Raw genomic sequence first — 12,223 nt, forward strand, 5'->3', positions numbered from 1 at the left:
AAAAAAAAAAAAAAGAAAAATAAGAGAAAGACATATTTAATCAAATCTAGCCCATTAGCATGCAAAACGTATTTGTGTATTTTCAAGATGTATACAAATCCAAAGATTGTTACATCAACCTTTGCTAACCAAGCCTTATTTTCTAGGAAGGTGACGGTTTGGTTCTGATAAACATCGATCATGGGAGCATCAGCTACTCCAAGTCCTCTGATGGTGACGTGAACATTCCTGACCTCCCTCTCCTGGCAGCACAGACGTTTATTCAGAGGTAACGGGAAATAGTACGTGTTTGAGAACAGCTTTTTTGAAAGCCCGTATTTGCACTTTGAGTGTCTTTTCCGATTTCATATTGTGGACAGATGTTTCGTGTATTTGTAGTTTGTGTGAAAGTGATTTGTCTTTATTCTCATCTTGTTTAAATGCTACGTATGGTCTTACAGAATCAGGGACAGTCACATCCCCTGGGAAACCTCCCCGAGCCTCTGCCCCGTGCCCCAGGATCCTGCGCCCGTGATCTCGGAAGCTCCTTCTCCTTCATTCATTCATTTACTGGCTGTGCATTGCATACCCATGATACACTGGCCTGAGCAAGCAGCTATCCTTCCACTCCCTTCCCCTGGTGCACTGATAGTGCTCTTATTTTTTCATACCTTGTTTCATAGCTGTTTTTGTTTTCTTTCATCTCTGTTACTAAACCTCATTGGCCAAACCAGGCATCAGCAAACTGTTTCCAAAAAGGGCCAAGTGATGTATACCTTAGGCACTGGGGCAGAGGGGCGGGGTAGGGGGCGGGAAGGAGGTGCACTTGTTAATTGTGCTGGCCAGGGCGTGGGCTGTCCTGGTGTGACCCGGGGCGGAGGGTGCATGCGGGCTGTCCTGTGGGGTACTTTTTTTCCTTTAGGATTTTATGAAATGGTAGCAGGAGAGATCCTGCCCTTCGGTCCTCACAGCCTGTGGAATCCGACTGCGGTCAGACCTGGAGTGTGGCCCGGAGAAGCCAGGCGGAAGGACGGGGCACTTAGGCTGGGCCGTGCTTGTCCTGGTGAAGCCTGTGGTGCCGTTTGTATTTAGATGCCATTTCTAACCTCTTTGTCCCCTTTCTTTTGTCTTTCTGCTGGGAGATGAGGTGAGGCAGGAGCTGAGACCTGGGAACGGGAGGGATGCTGGCGGTCCCGGCGTGGCCCACCTCCGCTTGGCTTTTCTGATTTCCGACCCTTACCTGGTGTCGATTACTCCTTCTGCCTGACGGCTTCCGCAGGATGTATAGCATACCACCTTACTGTTCCTTCCACCTTCAATTCTAAAGGCCCCAAAGCCCAGCCGTGGGCAGAGCACAGGCGGAATGTTCGTTTTCTCTGTTTGCTGTGGGCCTGGCACCCCAAGCTCTCCTCCTGTGGCCGGGGGCTGGTTTGTGCCCAGGGGACCTGAGCAAGGGGCTGTGTTGGGGTTTCCCTCTGCGTGAACTTGGAAGGAGAAACTTGCTTCCTAATCGAATCGTTTACTTTCTGATAAGCAAAGGCACTTCCCTGACATTCTAGAACTGGCCTTTGCTAGCTTTTGGTGGAGTGTCTGATGTGTTCATTGGCTGAGAGTTCCCAGTAAGAGGGGATTCTTGCCTGTGTCTGCATATTATTATTAGGATTCCAGAAAATAAACACACACAGTGCGGAGATCGGATCCCCATGTTGGCTGGACCCCCTGGAATGGGGATGTGGGGTGTCCTGTCTCCTGCAGTCTCATTCTGGGAGACTGTTTCATAAACTGAACTAAGCTGTGTGTGGTCGGTGACCCAGGCTGGGGTGGTGGGTCTCCCCACCGGAGTGTGAGTGTGCCTCCCCTGCGGTGTCTGGCCAGGAGGGACAAGGGGCAGTGGCCTGCCTTCCTCAGCTTTTCGACGACGCCCCCGGTGCCTGGTCAATCTCTGTCCCAGCCCCCCTGCCGTTGCCTGACCCTCCTGGACGCAGGGACGGGCCCCCAGCTCAGGGCTGTGCTGACCGAGTGCTAGGGGAGAGGGAAGGACAGGATTCCAGGGGAGTGGACGGCCTTCTCCTTCAGATCCGATTGTCCCTGCACCAGAACATCCAGGCAGAGAGACTGCCACTCCCGGCAGCAGCGTGGCGTTTTTTTACTCAGGGAAAGTCATTGAAAGTTCTCTCCTTGCCACACTCTCTGTCCTGCTGGGTCAAAGGCCAGTGCGGTGCCAGGGAGCAAGGGCATCACAGTTACCGAGACCCCTCCAGGCAGGGGTGGCTCCCGAAGTCAAGGCTCAGCCAGGGCTGGGGAAATGCCTCTCGGCAGCTGCTCCTGGCGAATCCAGAGTCCCAGCCCCTGTGTGCTCCTGCTGGCTGCGCGGACCTAGTCTCACGGCCCTGCCCTGTGCTGGAGCCACACTGGCCCCACAAGGCCACCTCCACCTGCCGCAGGGCTAGGTGCCCCCTCCCCAGTGGGCCCCCACCTGGATCAGGTTCCAGGCCGTCTCCTCGGAGAGCTCCTCTCACCGCCCGGTCTGGCTGCCTTTTGCTTCTGGATGTCGCCCCGTTTTGCTTCTCGGCCTGATCCCCCTACCTCTTGTTTTGAGGTTTATCTGTCTTCCTGTTTCCTCCACTGGAGCATAAGCTACGTGCAGGCAGGGGCTCGGCCCGTGCTCACCCCTCCTGCCCGGCGCTCAGATCGGTGCCTGCCATATGGTGGGTGCCCAAGAAACGCCTGTGGACCCGATACGCGTCGGTTCTATTTATTTTGCGTATTTCAAGCAGCAGACTTGCTGGTTGACTTCCAAAATCCCTCTGAAAGTGCAGCCTTGTGTCAGGTGTCAGGTTGACAGAGACAACTGTGAGTCCCTGTCCCTGAGTGAGGACCTCCAGATGAGTAAGTGGCTGTCCCCTGGTGGGCCATGAGTGGTGACGCCAGGACGTGTGGTGCGGGAAGTGGAGGGGTATCTGAGCCTGCCTGGCAGGGGAGATGGGGGGAGGAGGCTGCCGGGAGCCATGACTGTCCCTCCTGGGTGGCCCTGACGGGCTGGTCAAGAGGCGGCCTGACCCAGGAGCTGTCCTGGCAGAGGGCACGCACTTGCCAGGCAGCGCAAGGGGGCCGGGACGATTCAGCTGGGATAAAAACGTGCGCGGTCTGAAGTCGAGGCCTTTCTGAGTTTATGTTTGGATGTGAGTAAATTCCTTCGGTGATGTATTTTTAATGACCACCCCAGCCCTCCAATTATCAGTCAGTTTTGAGCATTCTAAAGTGTCCGCCAGGTGCGAGCGGGCCGTGCTGGGGCGCTCTCTGCTGCGGGGAGCAGCAGTCGCCGTGGTGCTCAGCTGAGCCAGCGCTGTCTGCTTTCCAGGGTCCAGGGCCTCCAGCTCCACTGGGGGCTGCACCTTGCTCACCGCAGCTCCAGCACAGACCTCAACGAGGGCCGAGCGCACAGACGCGCCTGGCAGCAGAAACTCAACTGCCAGATCCAGCAGGCCACCCTGCAGCTGCTCGTCAGCATCTTCAGGTACGTCAAAGAGCGTTTCCTGCGTCTGTAGAGGTGGCGGCCAGCTTTCAGTCCCATACAGAGGCGCTGCCGCAAAGCTTAGGCCGTTGGAATGAATCTACGGCAACAGTGGGAGAGGCCTGTCTCGCCCACCGCCCAATCCCCCAAGCCTTTTCTTGTGATTGTTGCGATCAGCAGGGCTGCAGAGTTTGTTCTTTTTGCTCTGGCCTTGCCCATGCCCTCCTAGCCCTCCCTCCTTCCAGCGACCACCTGGGGGTCGCTGATCCCACAGTGGCCCTCTAGGGACATGTGTGTCTGAGACTTGCAGGGAAAGCTTATCCCACTGGCCTGTGCTGGCTGAGGCTCAGGTTGGTCCAGGGAGGGCTCTGTCCCGAGAGGCCCACGTCCAGGGGCTGGTGACGGGACAGCTGGGCCACTTGGACGTGACTCATGAACTAGACGACGAAACCACCTAAAGGAAAGCCACCAGGCTGGATGGAGCACTGTTAGAAAGTTCACTTTCTCCTCTTTCCATAATTACATCATCTGGTATCTCTTGAGTTCCTTCACTTCCCTGGCATTTGAGCCGGAATTGGTTAAGTGAACTAGTGAACTGCATTCATTTTATTGTGATACGGTACAGGAGTTGAATTGCTATTTCTGGCTAACTGTGCAGTCATTTAAGAGACATATGGTGACCGTATGCCTAACCTTATACCAAAGCTTTGTGAATAAGTAATTTTTAGTGCAAAAGCCTTTAGGCCTTTTCTTTCTTCCGATCCTTTGTTCTCTTTCTCTTGCAGTGTCTTTCTCTCCTCCTTGCTGGTTTCTCCTGGGTCCGGTAGCACAGGAAGGCGCCTCCGACGCCGGGTCTCGTCTGTGCTGGAGGCCTTCTGCCTGGCAGGGGTTTAGCGCAGCTCCCGCTGACTTGATAGTACTCTGTGTGCTCGTTTCAGAATGGAAATTTTAATGGCCTTATTCTTTTGATGTATTTATTTATGCCAAGCAAATAATTTATTAGGAAAAAACGGGATTGGGTATTACAGACGGGATATTATCGCTGCTCAAAGCAGCATAATTAGCGTGGTCCTGAATATGTTGTTTTCCTTTTGTTCTTTGAAGACAAAATCTTTCACGAACAAGGTGGTTTTTAAAAACACTTTACAAGCTCAATGAGTTGATTTAAAAGCAGAAAATATGATTACAGATTATAAAACTTCATTTCCCCTAAATAAAATAATTTCTTGCCCCTGACGTTAGAAGGAAAACAGTGAGCACACGACATCCTGAATGTGCCCTGTAAGGTTACTGATTCTGCTTGTGGAATGTTTAGATCTGGAAGCTCACGTGCTGAAATCCCCGTGGATTGGGAACAGTCGATGAGGAAATGAGGTCCAAAGAGGCAAAGTCACTTTTCCGGGCAGGCTGGTGGCCGAGCCGGTCAGCTCTTCCTCTGTTGCCACCACCTTGAACTCGAGTCCACATGCATGGACAGTGATTGGGTTTTTGGTTTTAATTCACATAAGGGGCTGGGGGGCCCGGGGGCCGGGGAGGACAGCAGCGCTCTCTCCTGGAGCTTTGTTCTCATTGGGGGAATTGATGCTTGGCCATAAAGTACATCCAAACCATGCCATTTTGGAGGGCAGAATAATCTTTCTGAAGAACAGGGCTTCCCAAAGTCTGTATTTCTTGTAATTGTGTTTTTGCTACTAAAAGTGATATGTTTTTCATGTACTTGAAAATTTTTCAGAACTTAGGTGATCCTTTCTCTTTCTTAGGGAAGTGAAGAATCATTTAAATTATGAACATAGAGTATTTAATAGTGAAGAATTTCTCAAAACAAGAGCTCCGGGGGATCAGTGGTTTTATAAACAGGTAAGAGACGTGGGGTTTGGGTGTGTTTGTGCGTGTTCAATCTATTACACTTTTCTGTGTTTAAACATTTTTCAAAATAAGTTTTCTCAACATCTAATATTTTATTAAGTGTATTAGCTTTTTCAAGAAGTTTGTTTTAGCATGGTTCCTTTTGATCATTTGGCCCTTAGTTTTTAAATCAGTTTTATGGAGTATAATTTATTTATAATAAAATGTACCCATTTTAAGTGTATGATTTGATGCATTTTGACAAATCTACAAAGCTGTGTAACCAGTTCCCCAGTCTGACATGGAACACTTCCATCGTCCCAGTCAACTCCCCTGACCCCGGGCAGCCTCTGACCTGCACGTGTCCCCGTCACCAACGTTGCCTGTTTCAGAGGCTTGTGCAGTACGGTACTACTGGCCGCACTCCATCTCCTGCCTGAGGTGGATCGTGCTGCTGTGGGTCCCAGCAGTCTGCTCCTTTTGTTGCTGGAATATTCCATTGTTGGGACGCAGCACACTTTGTTTTTCTATCTCCATGTTAATGAGCATTTGGGTTGTTTCAGTGTTTGTCTATCACAAAAGTAACATTTGGGGCTTCGCTGGCAGGCGATTGCAACCGCAGATCCTCCTGACCCGTTAGGGGTTTGTTTCTACACTTTGGGGCAGGTGACCGCTGGGTGGTGCACGAAGGACCCAGCGATGAGCCAGGACTCTGCATGCTGGCTGTTTGGAGCATATACTGCTCTCTGCCCTCGTGAGCTTGGGGAATCGTTTTGCTTACAGCTTCCCGGTGGTTCTTTGCATTGTTTTGTGTGGTTTCACCCTGTATGTGACACCTCTGTATTCAGCAAGGGCTTGAGGAGACCCCTCTGCAGACCCCGGGAACACTCTCTGCCTCAGCCTCCACGAGCCCCGTCTGTCTCCTCAGCTCAGAGGCCGGGGCAGTGCGAGCCTGTGCCGCTGTCCCACCCACAGGAGCCAGTCCTGGGTTGCTTCTTGTCCAGCATCTGAAAACAGTTGTTTTGTCCGTGTTATCATGTTTCCTCACAGTTTACGTCAAGAGGGTTTATCTGAACCTTACGTACTGCTCCATGGCCTCTTTCGCTATTATAAAATATGGTTTTCTCCATGGCGTGGCCGTGTCGGACCCAACGTTCCCATGTGTCACAGTCATTTCTTCTGCTTGTGCATGTGAGGGGCAGAAAACACCTGAGTTCGTTCGTTCAGTAAATATTCACTGAGCATGAACGGTGGTGCCCGGTTCTGTGCCACACCGGGCTGGGTCGTGAGTACACAGCTGTTGGGACGCTGTGGCTCGGCCTCCTAAAGTTCCCATTCTGGGTTCATCCCGCTCATTGGAAAGTCGTGTGAGAGCCAGGGGAGCGACTGGAGGCTTCAGAGCAGAGGTGTGACCCAGATGCTTGGACCCAGCTGTTAAGAGTGTCATCCGACTGTGTCTTAGGATGGGCTCTGGGGCAGAAGTGGACTTGAGAGAGCAGCTGGGGACTGTGGGAACAATCCCAGCCAGGGATGGTGGCCTGGACCGGGCTGGTGCCTGCGAAGGTGGTGAGGGTGTTTGTACACGGTAAACGTAAGGACTGCTGCGTGACCTACTCTTCCCACGTCACGCACCACAAGAACTGGTACGGCCCCGGGGACAGTGCCCCAGAACCCTGAGACCCACTCCACAAAAGGAGCATGGGAAGGTCCAAGCAATGGAACCTGGGGGTCAGAGAGGGGCCCAGAACGCAAAGCTCATGGCCTGTTTCATAAGCGTGTGACTGGGCCTCCGCTGAGCTCCTCTCCTCCTTGGGTCTGCTCCGTGACCTTTCCTTAGGACCCTTGTCTGGCCTTTCCATGGTGATCTGGCCATTTCTGCAGCCCACCCAGCTGCGGGCAGAGGGCCACCGGCCCCTGTCGCCCGAGTTCTCTAGCTGGCCAAGGAACTTCATGCCTCAGCCTCCTGCATGGCCTGTTCCCTTCCTTTGTCTTTCTGCGGCATTTTGCATGTTGGGTTTTTCCTGCTTGTCCCTCTTTGACTCCCGTGTGGATCTGGGCACTGTGACCCCCTTTCTTTGCCTGGGTTGTGGGTGGCCTGCAAGCCTCCAGCCACCTCCTCTCCAGGCCAGGGGCCCACGTGCCCGCGGTCAGCAGAAGCCAGTGTCAAGGTGGAAACAGACCTGGCTGCGGGGAGATGCACCTTTAAGATGAGAGCCCAGTAGCCATTGAGTAAGGTGAGCCATGTGGGCGTCTTCTGGCGGCAGAAGGGACGCAGACAGAGTGCGCCTGCTGGCAGTGCGGAGCGTGGAGGGGGAGCTGTGGCGCCCCGACCTGAGGATCCGTGAGGAGGCGCACACGCCAGGGAGCCAGCGGTCATGGGGGCGAGGTGGTTCGGGCTTTTGAAATTCCTGTGATTTTTCAAATGCGGAGAGTGGCTGTATGTGTCAGAACGGCAGGTGAGGAACTGTAGGATGGTCTGAGTAGATTAGGACAAATTGAGAAGCTACCTGTTTTTAGGAACTTTTGTCCAAAGGAGCTAGTTGGTAAGCGTCCCCAGTCGGCGGGGGGCAAAGGGCTCCTGGAGGGCTTTGCTTTGGCAGCAGACACGAGAGGACTCGGAGTGCATCCTGGTGACTCGCCCCTTCTGTCTCCTCCAGGTTTTAGACACCTACATGTTTCACTCTTTCCTTAAAGCCCGGCTCAACAGGGTGATGGACGCCTTTACCCGGATGGACCTCAACACCCAGTCTGAAGAAGACAGGTGCGTCCCCTCGTGTTGTGGACACGCAGCTCTTTGGGGAGCAAAATGCTCAAGTAACACAGGATTATTTGGATGGATAAATGATAAATTCACCTAGAGAAGTCTTACATTTAGAAATTCATAATGAGCTGGGTGGCGACAACCAAGCTCTTCCCTGTGTGTTGCTGTGTCCTGTGGGTTATTCTGCTGCTCCCGACGGTAGCTGGGCCCTGTGGTTCGTGCCCCGGGTCCTCGTTCCTGCTGCTCTCGCATCTGCCTTCTTCCTCTTCCCACATTTCCCCAGCCTCAAAACCTGCTTTCTCTGCCGTCTCTTCCTTGATGCTTTTCTTGGCATGCCTCAGATGTGTCCCCTGTAGACGATGCTCTCGTTTGCTCCCCACACTACTGTGGTCTTTCTGGGGTACAATCTGGGTCCCCCTTAGACCGCACATGGCCGGATTTAGGCAACATGTTCTTACTGCTGTTTTCCACTTCCATGCAAGAATAGTGGATGCTGTTTGTCACATTGGAAAAATACTCACTTTACGTTTAGGCTTCATCATTATTGTATTTATAAAGTTAAAGTGTTGCTTTTTTCTACCCCAGAATAAATGGGCCGCTTATAAGCCCACGAAGGCCAACAATTGAGAAAATGGCCTCGAGGAAGCCTTCGCCCCTGCACGGCACCCGCAGGCGCATGGTGGTCAGCATGCCCAACCTGCAGGACATAGCCACGCCCGAGCTGGTGCCCGGGAACTCGTTGCTGCGGCTGATGGACACTGCAGGCTGCAGGGGCAGCGGCACAGGTGGGGAGACGCCCTTTGGTGGGGCTGCCTCAGGGTCACTCAATTCCAGCAGCACCAGTCGTTGAAAGAAACCACACTTGTTTCAGAAGGGAATGAGTTTGTTTGTTCGTTTGCAGCTTAGTTATTTGAAATTGTTTCAGAATACTCATTTTGCAAACTGTTGATTATGGAAAATTATTTCTTGTCTGTATTTTCTATCGCCTAGTGTCACTGCTAAAGATAACAGCTTTGCACAGTTTTGGTGTCTTTCACATATATGCATTGTGCTTCTGTGTGTGTGTATGTGTGCATGTGTATCATGTGTACACGTAAAATACATATTCACGTGTATAAATGCGTAACGGGATGCAGCAACGATTAGGCCCCTGCTGAGTGCCAGGCACTTTCTAGAGGCTGTAAAGGAGCTCGGAGCCCCTGGCCTTCTGGAGCTGACATTTCGGGGGCGGGAGCGAGGTGAGCGGGGTCGGGGATCGTGACGGGGCTGTGACTGTGGAAGTGACTTTTCAGCAGAGAGGTGAATGTGTGGGGAGCCTGAGCTAAGCCTCATAGTCTAGGGGAGGCACGTTCTGACCACGGTGGCTGGGAGAAACTGTCGGGAGGCCGCCGTCTCAGGCTATGGCAGCAGATGCTGAGTGGGGCCTCCCGAGCGAAGCTGCACGGGCACCACATCTCGGTGACTCTGCGGGGTGTTGCCTAGCAGGGGCGGCGTGTGTGAATGAAAAGGCTGCATTTCCCTTTAACAGCTGAGCGTCGTAGCTCAGAGCCAGCATCCTGCAGGCCGACACTGGGTCTGAGTGTTGTGTGCAACCATTTCCTGGCTGTCTGATCTGGGGCAGGTTACCTCCCGCTCTGGTCCTGCAGTTCCTCTTCTGTACAGCCCTTCGGTCTGCATGTGGCAGGTGCCCTGTGCTCACCTGCCCGGGGAACGAACGTGTTCTGCTTTCTCTGCCCTGTGATCCTTCACGTTGCAGCTCCCCGACCTTCCTCAGGTCTCCTAGCCCACTGGAGCTTTTGGGAGGAGAGGAAACCAGGACCCTGTTGGCACTTAGCACCTGGGAGGCCCCTAGGTAATGTTTGTGGAAAGAATTGGTGTGAGATGCACACCTTGTGTGAGTCTGGCTCTGGCACTTAGTAGCTGTGTACTCGGAACAAGTGACCCAGGCTGTGGAAGCCTCAGTTTCCGTATCTGCAAAATGGGAATAATAACACCCACATCCCAGAGTTGTGTTTAAGGTAAATGAAACAATGATTTTAAAGGGCTTGATCCTGCCTAGCGAGTACATCTTGGCGTGTGTTGTTAGTTTAATCTCCAAATGAAGCCTCAGTACCACATGTTTCAATTTCATATTAATAGTTTTAACAAATAAAATTGTTCAATGAAAACTGGCTACTGTTATTCTCGGGGTGCTTTGGAAGCAAAACGAGTGGCCTCTCCATCTTCCTGGGAGTACGTGGAGCCTTCTGGAAGAAGCGCACTGGTTCTTGCTTTATTTCACATCCAGGGCCCAGAAACGTTGCCCTCGGCAAAGTGATGTGCCAGGTGCACGCGTTCATTTCTAAGGTCTGTGCTGACTATATGCTTCTGTTTCCTTCATTTTTTAGTTCTGAATGTGTCCCCTAAATCCACGTACACATTCAAGATTCCAGAAATCCACTTTCCCTTGGTGAGCCAGTGTGTCCAGGCGTACTACTCGGACTTCGTCACCTTGCTGAGTAAGGCCATAAACTTTCTGGCCCCTGAGAACTCTCTGCTCCTGGCCCGATATTTCTACCTGCGAGGACTCGTGCATCTGATGCAAGGACAGCTGCTGAACGCCCTCTTGGACTTCCAGAATCTGTACAAAACAGACATACAGATTTTTCCAGCTGATCTGGTTCGGAGGACGGTGGAGTCCCTGTCTGCCCCCGAGCGCACCCAGGCCGAGCAGACGCCCGAGCTGAAGAGGCTCCTTAGCCAGGTCCTGGACCAGCCGGGCGAGGCCCCGAAGGCCAACGACCACGTGAAGAACTTCGAGCTGCCCAGGAAGCACATGCAGCTGGAGGACTTCGTGAAGCGGATCCAGGAATCGGGAATCGTGAAGGACACCAACATCATCCACCGGCTGTTTGAGGCGCTGACTGTAGGTAAGAGGGTGGAGGACGCTGTCGTGTGATTTGCACACCTAGCGACAGTCAGGTAACACCACCAGTTGGGAGGGTGACAGTCACAGGTGAGACCTCCCCAGTGCGATGGCACTTACCGGGCACGGTGGGGCAGGTGGTGCCTTTGGGCAGCGTCCCTCTCGCCACGTCTTAAAGCCGAGACGCGCTCTTTGTGGTGGGAGGATGGTGGTATGTTTGACGGGGGCTGAGGGCTTGCCTCGTCCCCGGGGGGTCGATCATCCTCTGGATGGAATAGTGGCCTCGGTGGAAATGCTTCAGACACACACAGAAGCACAGAGACAACGTGACAAATACCAGGTCCTCCACCTGCATCTAACGACAGCCACGTGCCCCGTATTTAGGCAGCAGTCTTGGGTTTTGGTCGGAGCCCTGTGCACGCTTCTTCTCCCCAAAGGGAGCCGCTGTCCCAGACCTGACCTTCCTTTGCCGACTGTTGGCTACCAAGGGACGTGTCCAGACATGGCACCTAGGTTCATGTGTGTAAGCCACCTATGAATTGTGTCACATCCTGGGTATCAGTTTGCACAGGACTGTTTTATTCGATATTGTGTTTCCAAAATGTATCTGTTGCTGCGCGTAGATCTAGTTTATTCGCTGCCCCTGCTGCTGGTGCTGTAGTGTGGGAGGAGAGGGCGTTTGTTCATCCATTCCACTGTCAGGCGGTGTCCGTTGATTTTACCTTTTCAAACACTGATGCAGGGAGTGTCCCCGGGCCTGCCTGCTTGAGCGTCTGGGGATCAGTTCCTCCCAGACCTGTGTCCCGAGGCTGGGTTTGGGGAGCGAGTGCTGTCATTTGGGCTGCGTGTTGCCTCGCTTCCCACCAAGGGGCCGCCCTGCCCGTGAGGCGCCTGCGTCCCACCTCCTAGGCAGCATCAAACTTTGCCCGTCTGGTGGGCGTGCAGTGACATTGCACTGTGTTTCCAGTGAACATCTGCGCACGTGCTTACGAGCCGTTCTGCTTGCTTTTCTGTGAGCTTCCCCTTGCGTGGTCTTTGCCCATTTACATTGGGGTAGTTCTCTTTTCCTTACTGATTGATTCGGAGGGGTTCTTGATGTACTCTGGAAAAGCTATCTCTGCTCACAATAGGCATGGCAAATATCTTTTCCTCATGAAATAAATACTGCAGAATGTGGATTTCGTTGCTTTTCTTATCTGTGGTCTCTGGAGGACAGCCA

General features: G+C 52.9%; 1 protein-coding gene across 2 annotated transcripts in view; it reads left to right on the top strand.

The window, feature by feature from the left end:
- DENND3 (DENN/MADD domain containing 3) overlaps nucleotides 1-12,223 on the top strand; it is a 62,748-nt gene that overhangs the window by 23,400 nt on the left and 27,125 nt on the right. For both annotated transcript variants that reach the window (XM_012648157.1, XM_012648156.1), the window contains exons 8-13: nucleotides 147-268; nucleotides 3,341-3,496; nucleotides 5,254-5,350; nucleotides 7,996-8,099; nucleotides 8,685-8,884; nucleotides 10,487-11,008. In XM_012648157.1, the coding sequence (XP_012503611.1) occupies nucleotides 147-268; nucleotides 3,341-3,496; nucleotides 5,254-5,350; nucleotides 7,996-8,099; nucleotides 8,685-8,884; nucleotides 10,487-11,008 (1,201 nt within the window). The remainder of the gene's footprint in view (nucleotides 1-146; nucleotides 269-3,340; nucleotides 3,497-5,253; nucleotides 5,351-7,995; nucleotides 8,100-8,684; nucleotides 8,885-10,486; nucleotides 11,009-12,223) is intronic.

The sequence above is a fragment of the Propithecus coquereli genome, unplaced genomic scaffold, assembly GCF_000956105.1.
Source record: "Propithecus coquereli isolate 6110/MARCELLA unplaced genomic scaffold, Pcoq_1.0 Scaffold28, whole genome shotgun sequence".
In the NCBI taxonomy this organism is placed as follows: domain Eukaryota; kingdom Metazoa; phylum Chordata; class Mammalia; order Primates; family Indriidae; genus Propithecus; species Propithecus coquereli.